A 9994-nucleotide genomic window follows, 5' to 3' on the forward strand; every position below is an offset into this window, starting at 1 on the left:
GATCTTCACCCTGCGGTGGAGGAAATGTGCTGAACTGCAAACCCCTTTAGCTATCAGATTCATTGATTTCTGCAAGGCGTTTGATAGCATCTAAAGTCCCTCTTTATCATGTACAGTTATGGACTGCCAAGTAAACTTATGTATGCAGTTAAACAGATATACTGAAACTCGAAGTGTTGTGTACGGACGGTTGAAGGAATCTAGATACAGCTGGTGGTTTGAAGACGGATCCTCCAAGGTTGTGTCCTGTCACAGATCCTCTTTCCCGTGGCTATCGACTGGGTACTTGGGAAGCAACAGGAGAAAAGGGCCGGGGGTAAAGTGGGTTCCAGAGACAAAGTTTGCCGACCTTGACTATGCAGACGACATAGCTGAAAACGCCAGAGATCTCCACCCCCTAGTGACCAACATAGTCCGTCTGCAGACAGCATTGGGCTCAGCATCAGGGCCATCAATTAACATGCTGATAGGGACACACGGTCCTCTTTATAGAAGTGTGACCATTGACGAGAACAAATTGAAAGTGGCGGAGAACTTCACCTACCTTGGGAGCTCCACCAACAACAAAGGACAGATGGACAATGAGCTAGACTGTAGACTTGGAAAGGCCTCAGCAGCCTTCAACCAGCTTGACTTTGAAACCTACTACCGGTATGTGGAAATCAGCCAAGAAAAGAGAAAAGAGACTGGAATCACTGGATGCTTCTGATAGTGAATGCGTGAGGAAGATCTTGAGCATCAGACGACAGGACTTCATACCCAACACAGATATATGAGCCAGAGCTAACCAACAGCCAGTGTCTACAATCATACGCAAGCGGCGTTTCATGCGTCGTGTGGTGTAGTGGTACATCACAGGACTGTGAAACGGGGAGACCCGGGTTCGATTCCGGGTCGTACCCAAACAAGTCCGAACATGCGCCGCGACGTTGTACCATCGGGAAAGGTACTTTTTACACGATTTTCCTCACTTCACTCAGGTGAAAATGAGTACCTAGCTTCGGTTAGGGGCGTCTTATCGGATGGGACGTTAAAATGGAGGTCCCGTGTTTGAGAAGAGACACACCTCAATCACGTTAAAAAACCCACGTGAGCGGAAGTGGAACAAACCATTATGGTCAAAAAAGGGGTAGGGAATTTTCCCGACCAGCCTCGTAACCCCTGCTTCTCCTAGTGGGTCAGTTAGTCTTCACTACGTGTGATGATGTTTCTGACACAGGGAGAAGAGTTGCTGTTACAGTTACAGGCTAGCTCTATGCCTAGAAGTGGCCAAATGGCCTTGCATTGAGCGACACCGTTAAAAAAAAATGCTAGAAGACGTCTGCCATCTAGACTTAGGTAAACTTGTCTTTCAATATTGAACAGGTTTTGGGTCAGATAAACTATACCAAGGCATGTGCGTTTGCATGGAACATGGGTCGGAATTAGGACCCCTCCTTGCTGGCAGCCAGGTGCGTCAATAACAGACAAGGCCCAAATTTGCATATGTAGCAAAAAATAATGTTTCTATCTTTACTGAAATGGCTTAATTTAATTCGTTATCCCTCAAAACATGGGGATAGACACCAAAATTATTCTGATACCATGAGTAGTTCCTGAGATATTGACGAAAAACAGATTTTCAGTAATGGCCGCCCTAATTTGCATATTGCGCGGCCCAAATTTGCATATTTAGCAAAAAGTAATGGATCTATCTTTACTGAAATGGCTTGATTTAATTCGTTATCCCTCAAAAGATTGGGATAGACACCAAAATTATTCTGATACCATGAGTAGTTACTGAGATATTGACGAAGGCTGGATTTTCAGTAATGGCCACCTTAATTTGCATATTGTGCGAATTGCCCAAGGATGACAGAGTGGCATCATTCAGATTCTGAAAGAGCACACCTCAGAGATATAGAAACAACAAAAAAACTTTGTATGGACCGCATTGCAAGGTTCTCCAAAAATCGGGGGTTTGGCAACCGGACTAGATGTATTCTTCGCGTCTATGTGTTTTCTGGACGCTTAGAACTGATATTAAGAACAAAATCAAGGAAAATATGTTCAGTAACGAAAAAGTAGACAAAAATGAATCAAACGCATAAACTCCAATTTGTTCCTCCAGTTTTTCCACCAAAGCCTTTCTAGAAGTGTAATAATTCATACCTGAGGTATCCAGAAGAATCTTTCCATCCCTGGCGAACGTGCATCCTTCTTTACAAAGGCTGTGTTCATGTGAAGTCACCCAAACCGCGATTCGGGTAACTCACATTCCTCACATCTGGTCCATGTGCCACACATTCCTTTGAAACCGCGTCCGATCACAATTCGCCTGAGCTACATTTATTGTTGTTTGATGAAAACACACACGCAAGGTGGCGTCGTATTAATGTCAGAGGTCAACGACCTGCTTGCTGATGCCCCCCTCCCAGCGTATCTTGGCATGGCCGAATGCCGACGTGGTCAAGCCAGAGGCGGTGAAGCTCGCCCTAGAAACGACACATTATTTGACCATTACTACTCTTTAAGTTGCAGCCACGTAAAAGTTGGTATTGCATATAAATAAAGAAACCCCGTAAGCCATGACCAGGCGAAGTTACATTGAAATCACATTGCGTTCAGACGCAAATCGCGATGCGGGAAAACCGATTCGAGACCACCTCTAGAAGTGGTTTGGGATCGAGGCAATTTCAATGTGATTTGGAGCGTTCAGATGGAGCCACTTGAAACCGGCTTCGGGGTAAACCACATGTAAAGCGCCTTGGGTGACTTCACATAAACACGGCCACAGTTTACTTTACTCCCTCACGCATCCACAGGCGCAAGGAGTTCAGGTCAAAATTTGTCTTTTGTCCTAGGATATTGATTCTTATGTCATATGATAGAGCCAGGTCTGACTATTAAAATGGTTTTTATTTCATCTTTGTATGATGTATGGTTGAGAAGTTACAAAAATTTCATTTGTTGGAAATCCGGGATTTGGGTCACCAAGAAACAAAGGCCTTAACAATGGGGCCAATGGGGTCAAGGATGGCACCGCTGTCCTATTGTTTTCAATGGGAAGAATTACAAGAAATTTGTTGTGTCACTTGGGTTTCAAGATTATCTGAATATTGGTTGGGCATATGATGTTCAAACTTGGTGGACATGTTGACATCAAGCATATCTTCATTGATTTGCATAGCGTATGCCTAATTTGCATAATTAAGACAATATTTGCATAATTTATGCTGGGGCTGATTTTCACTGTTTTCCAGTTAAATCAACACATTTTCCCATGTCTATTAAGTGAATATATTGTTATGTAGAGTAGGTAGCTCAATAAATGACACAATAGCCATGAATTTTACATGCATATAGATATATTACATACATACACACTTGTTCATGACCTATAGACCTATTTACAACCTGACCAACGTATTTACAATCTGACTTTAGAAACATTACTAACCATGTCTTTCTTTTTCTACTGGGTACTGTAGAAGATTTCAAGCCTAACAAATGTAACAGTGCTACTAACTTTGCACAGTGACACCATTAGAACAGAAACAGAGGATTTTCGACTACACTTCCAAGATACTAGTAGCTGCTCCACACTGTGCATGCCAACATGGGAGATGCTTATACTGAAAGCTGCCCAGTCTGTTGTTCATCATACTTGTATATTCAATATTGTACATGACTAAATCTGCCGTTGTACTCTCAATGCACTTCTAATAGAACAATAAGACCTAAGCTAAGAAATAGCTATATAAGTCTTACATCAGATCAGTTTATCACTTCTGCTCCACTGACCGATACCAAAAGGTAACGAATGATATCTGTACCATGCCCGTAGCCGGGGGGGGGGTTCGGAAGAACCCACCACAAGGCTCAAAGGTCCACTTTTTGGTCCACTTTTTATGTAAAGGTCCACTTTTTGGTCCACTTTTTATGTAAAGGTCCAAGATTTTTCTTGAAACGATGGACTGGAAATCGTAGAAAAACTGCTCCCTTTGTCATTGAATAAAAATTTATCTCTGATTTTTTCTTGGAAATCCTCTCAAAAATGCACGAAATGCTATTTTAGAAGGTTCATTTTTCAAAATTTCCAGACCCCCCTAGGAACCTCGCCGCCTACGGCACTCGAGGTCCCGTCAAGCAGTGGGAAGAACCCCCCCATTCAAAATCCTGGCTACGGGCATGTGTACAGTCTACAGAGTAGGGCACTGCAGCAACATTATAATAGTTCATGCACGTTCACATTCACACAGCAATACCAAGGCAACATATCATGTACTAGTACCTCTACTAACAATGACTCTGGCTTCTCTTAACATAGAGTCTACTTCATCAGTGCTAGCTCTGATAGCTGTTTGCAGCTCTGTTATTGTTTCTTCCTTCTTCTGAAGACTTTCTTCTCATCTCTTTAGTTTTTTGTTCACGTTTCTTACGGTTCCGGTCTTTTCAAGGGCCTTTAGGCGGACCTGCAGATTGTCAACCTTTGTTGTCAGTTCAGCATTTCTCTTGTTTACCTCAGCGAGGTCTTTGCTGACCTCAGACTCATGTGAAGATTTTTCTGCAATGATTTTCTTGAATTGTTCTACATTTGTGTGGAGCTCTGATATGGTCGAGTAGCACTGTTGAGTAAGCCACTCACATCGCTCTTCTAGTTCCTCATTTTTGCGCTCGGCCTGTGCGCATCTTCTTTTGAAGTACTTCAGGTCTTTTTGTGCCTGTTTGAGTTTGCTCTGGGTGGCAGATGTCGATGGCACAGGTTCACTTTGGGTTCTGGTCCTGGGTAGGCTGAACGGGGTGTTTTGGAAGTCCGCCAGCACCTCTTTTCTGTCTTTCTTCGTGTGCCGGTTCAGCTTCTGGTACTCCTTCCAGACAGTCTCTGCCCTGCTGCGAAGGGAGCTGTCCTTGCAGTCGCTGATGTCTGGGAGAAGTTCAGATGGCACCAAGTACTTCAGCTGATCAACCATTCGCAGCGATACTGTGCCGTGGAACTTCCGCAGTTCGATGACCAGCTCATTCGTGAAGTCGGATGGTGCCGTTCTCTTCAGAGTGCAGGGATCCTGCTCAAGCATGCTCTCTGTGATGCCTAGAATACAAGACACAAGTTCAACTTCAAGTCACCTAGAGATGTCATCCTCAATAATTCAAACCAAGAGAATCCCACCAACTACAGGCCATGTCTAGTGAGATAATGCTATAGCAAATACTTGACTTGTATTTTATTTATATATAGAACGTTACATATTTATACATTTTTATACATATTATAGATTAGACAAGGAAGCAAGGTTAACAACATACCTGCTCTCTTAAGAACACCTCTATCCTCATCATCTTGCTCCCCGATGCCAACATCCATATTCTACAAAGAGAAAACATTATTTAAAAAATAAACAAGAAGCCATAGGCGACAATCCTCCGTGAAGTTTTATATATTTCAACAAAATCCCAAGCGTCAACGCCAGACCTACTGTGCAGACATTGTAATTAGGCAACGGTTAATACAATGAGGGCGCGTCACAAGCATAAAACATACAAAGAGCTAAATCCATTACTGCTCCCAGGGCGTGTAAAGATACTGTGCTTCAAGTTCGAAGTTCATTTTAATTACACACACACAATCATTGCATTCACATAAAGATCGGACTATCATGGTCGTGTCTAGTAACAAAGACAGCCCCACCGTCTTACCGTGCCTGTACCTAATTAAGCGCGCCTGGAACAGGCCAAATTCCAGCAACAGTTGTGGTAAGCACCGCGAGTGTTACTACCGCCGGCCAGATAACCAGGATATCTGCTTAGAGCAGTGTTTCCGCCAGACTGCAGCTGAGAGGCCGTCCAGTTGGGAAGGGCCGGGTCGCGAAAATTAATTAACTTTTAATAGGGAACACGTCGCGAAAATTAACTGAGGGGGCGGGGCATTTGTTTACACTTGTTTACAAGTTGAAACTGTCCACAAGCATTCCACATTTTTTTTGTATTGACATAAAAACACTGTTACAGATGGCAAACGTATCGTCAGGAAATTATACTGTTGCAAAACTCTGCTGCAAAACTCCAAACATCGGCATCATTTAATTATAACCCCCGGTAGCGCCCGCGCTAGCCGGATTTTTAATAGTGAAGAGCCTTGCTTCGTTCGTACTCGTACTTCTTCCGTACATTTCCGCTACGAATTACTAGTTAATATCAAGCCAAAAATACATCAAAACATGTCAAGAAACGTCATCTTATCTCTCATACACGAGACAAATTTTGAAAAATAATTGGCTGTATCGTAGCTTTCATTGTTGTTTCATTCAACAAAAATGCTCCTTGATTGTAAAATGATCACTCATCTGTTGTCTCCAGTACAGTGTCAAATGGTAGCGTGATCGTAGCGTGCGAAAAATCGGCGTTAAAAGTCAGAAAATCGCCGGAAAAATAAACTTGCAGCACACATTCTCAACCTCGCCGGAGAAGGAAATACGCGCCATTTTGTCATTAATATGTAAGTAGCAGCGTAAACTCTACGCTCTGATTGGTTGACCTCATATGACCTGCGCTCTGATTGGATAGAGCCATCTTTCCCGGCATAGCTGCAGAATTTGTTTGTTGGCGAAGAGAGTTACACTACGCTACTTTCTACGGTGTTTCTACCGCTAATTAGTAAAGAAATTCATTATGAAGAATTTTTGGGAAAATGTATGCATCCATATGCCGATTTGTGGTGCCTTTCGCGTATTCAAGCAAGCCGGAAGTGTTAGCGAACCGCGGCGTGGATAGCGAACTGCGGCGTGGATTTTCATGCAACCCGCCCGCTACAAGACCATCAAAAACGTAACTCCCAAAAGAGAATTTTCACATCCGAAATGATTCTGTTCGAGGAAAAATGTTTGTGGATACATTCTACCGGATGGAGACTTGAAAGACGGGTTTTAATGAGATTAACGTATGCGAAAGGCGCCGACATCAATTGTTCGTCAGCATGATAACAATAGCAAAACAAACAACGTGTGTCTTTCTTGCCTTGGACGGCGTCCTCGTCTACAGCAACAAAACAAAGACTGTCAATTTCTCTGATTTTTCCGAGTCTCGAAATTTTTTAACAGGACGGCCTCTGTCCGAGTTCAGGCCGTCCAAAACGATACCAGGCCGTCATATGACGGGTGGACGGCCCTCTGGCGGAAACACTGGCTTAGAGTACCTCTGCTACCAGACAACTGCCTAAACCTACGGCCTATTCCACAGGATTGTAAAAGTAGGGATGTTTCTAAAATATGCATTTACTTCAATATCAAAACAGCTACGGTAAAGATAAAAAGACGTGCATCATCCCAGACATAATGCCACACCACATGCGAAATTACACAGAAATGCGACGTACGGAAGAATGCGTTTTGGCTGCGAACATCTTCCAAAAAACTTGCCATCTCTTAAGCATGGGCAAAAACATCTGGAACCACTTATCAAAACCACCCCATATCTGCATGAAGTTCCACCCCCCCACTGCTATTCCAAACAACGCGTTTTTCTGGACCATTCCAATTCGCCTCGTAATTGTAGGGGTGCGTCTGCAATATTACATTAACCGCGAAAGCAGCAACGGCAAAGATACACATTCGTGCATCAACACGGGCATGCCCGCAGACGGCGTATAAAATTGCGTGCCGATTACACAAAGAGAACCCAGTGTTTTGACTGCGAACATGAAAAATCAGCCGATCACAATACTCCGTTCGGAGGTCCTGACCTCCTTCACGGAGTAATAAAAATTGCTTTGAAAGTCTGAAAAAATTATGTATCCATGTTGCTTGGTATCAAGTATAGTGAAGATAATGGTAAGTATGCCTTTCTTGTCTTTCCAGTTTCCACATACAAAATATTCGAAACACAATTGGAAAGTACAATTTCCACTTCGAAAACAACATATATATTTGTGCAGAACCTTATCCAACTTCCAAGTTTGCTTCGAGTTCGAGCACACCTATGGCTATGTATAAACGGTACCTCTTCATTTGAACTCAGCAATACGATTCTCGTCAAATTTCTCGCTAAACCTGACCTGTTTGTCCACGTAATAATCGCGACATAACATTAGGAATACAAAAACAGTTTAAAAGGGCTATTTGTAGTAGAGAAATTCGTGTTAAGACGGACTCCTGAAAGTGGAACGTCCAACAAGTGACGGCGCGCCCCCCCTCCCACACCACGCCACGCTGTGGGTGCACTCACGCATCGGTCCGCATTTTTGCAATTCGGCAGCGGTAATTCTCCACAAAATACACAAATGACATATCAAACTGTTCCTAAGAATGTCTATTTTAATACATCCATTCGATAAGTATGTAGGTTTACGAATTGTACAAAATTTTTACGAAGAAAAAATGTCTTACCTCGCCAATTCACTTTGCCTTGCTCGAAAAAGATCAAGAGACAGCTTGTTTACTCGAGTTTCGCGGGCGCTAGGTCACGTGACTGGACTACGCTATTCATCACACGTGTCAATGAGGGCCTCTAGCAGTTCATAGAATTATTGCAGGTATTTGGGGGTAATTTTTACATACAATAATTTCACCGACTGCTAGAAGTCACTTTTGATACATGGCGCAGAGGGTCATTAGCCTATGTATCCTTGATGTTGATTGGTTTTCATCACGGCAACGTTTTTGAGTCATTAAGCCTGATTGGCTGATACAATTCCTCGTTGGTGATTGGTTAGAAATAACGATGACGTACCATTTTACGACCAAATATGGGCAACCGACTCGAAACCATAAAGCCGCTTTACTCTCCATGTAAACAACTGAAATTACGAAGGATTTTCGGAGGAACGGGACTATTTTGGGCAATTATGTTCCCCCGGATAAGCTACATAGTTGTACGAACTGCCTTTACAGAGAAAAGGAGCCGGTTTCTGAGGTTAGGAGAGGTGAAAATGCTCGGCAACCGCGAAATATTCTTACGAACAGGGAAGGGGGCGTTGTGTAGGGATAGCTTTCAGCACCAAGGAGAGGGATTGCTTCAGTTTGAACCTGGTCTTTTCTTCATGACAGCAAACTTAATATCAACTCATCGACTGCAATATATGAAGGAAATCAATTTTGTGAATTTTTCGGTGCCAATCTCAATATCATATGAATGGAAACAGAGTAAAAGATACCAATCAATTTTCAAAGTTACCATGTACCAATAAATTATCTAAATGCCACAATTGTCTAAATGCCATCGCTTAACAGGTTTACAATATACGGTAGAGGAGTATTTTGGAAGCGTTTAGTACGTACTGGCAATGGGTCACATTTGTGACTTTGTCTGGTAACCCTCCCGCTGACTTTGCCCCTTTGTTGAGTCATGTAAGAAGCTTAAATAGTCCTATATAAATTTCCCGATAAATCATGCAAATTACATCCATATTTGCATAATTGTCACATAATTATATCAAGCATCACGTAAGCTACCTACATACCAAAATCACGACGATCCATCAACCAGTTCTTGAGTTATCCTCTTCTGAATATCTCGAAACAGATAGCCCTGCAGTTCCTGAGCAAGTCGGTAGGGGGCCCAAACTCACGTCACTTCTTCCCCGGCACAAGAGCTACCTACCATCCCAATTTCGTCACCCTAGCATGTCTAGATCATGAGATATCAAAACCGGAAGTTCAGCTGCAGTACCATAACAAGCTGCTAGAGGGTCCAAAATCTAATCATTTCCAGGTCTCCTCAATACCTACCAACCTTCCAAGTATCAAGACAATCCGTTTCAGCCTTCTCAAGTTATCGAGTCTATAGACGCACACAGCCACACACACACACACGAACGCCTCTGAAAACATAACCTTCTTGGCAAAGGTAATGATAGAGGATTAGAATGCAATTAAGAAACTACCGTACATGGGCGACATCTGTCATGTAAGGTGTGAACTGCAGTCTTCAAAACGTGCAGCTCATGTTGGCATCATGTTAGTGTCCCTCAGAGTGCATTGCTGGATTAAAGGTTATTTTTACCTTCGCTAAGAAGGTTATG

At 42.9% G+C, this 9994-nt stretch overlaps 1 protein-coding gene across 1 annotated transcript; it reads right to left on the reverse strand.

Moving 5' to 3' along the window:
• Nucleotides 1–4117: 4117 nt before the first annotated feature.
• Nucleotides 4118–8451, reverse strand: LOC109463107 (coiled-coil domain-containing protein 77-like). The gene is made up of 3 exons (XM_019759819.1): nucleotides 8361–8451; nucleotides 5287–5347; nucleotides 4118–5071 (listed from the first exon to the last, which is right to left on the reverse strand). Exons 2-3 carry the CDS (start codon nucleotides 5342–5344, stop codon nucleotides 4389–4391), a joined length of 741 nt encoding a protein of 246 aa, XP_019615378.1. The 5' UTR covers nucleotides 5345–5347; nucleotides 8361–8451; the 3' UTR covers nucleotides 4118–4388.
• Nucleotides 8452–9994: the final 1543 nt, after the last annotated feature.

Source organism: Branchiostoma belcheri, unplaced genomic scaffold (genome assembly GCF_001625305.1).
Source record: "Branchiostoma belcheri isolate BF01 breed outbred unplaced genomic scaffold, Haploidv18h27 scaffold122, whole genome shotgun sequence".
Classification (NCBI taxonomy): domain Eukaryota; kingdom Metazoa; phylum Chordata; class Leptocardii; order Amphioxiformes; family Branchiostomatidae; genus Branchiostoma; species Branchiostoma belcheri.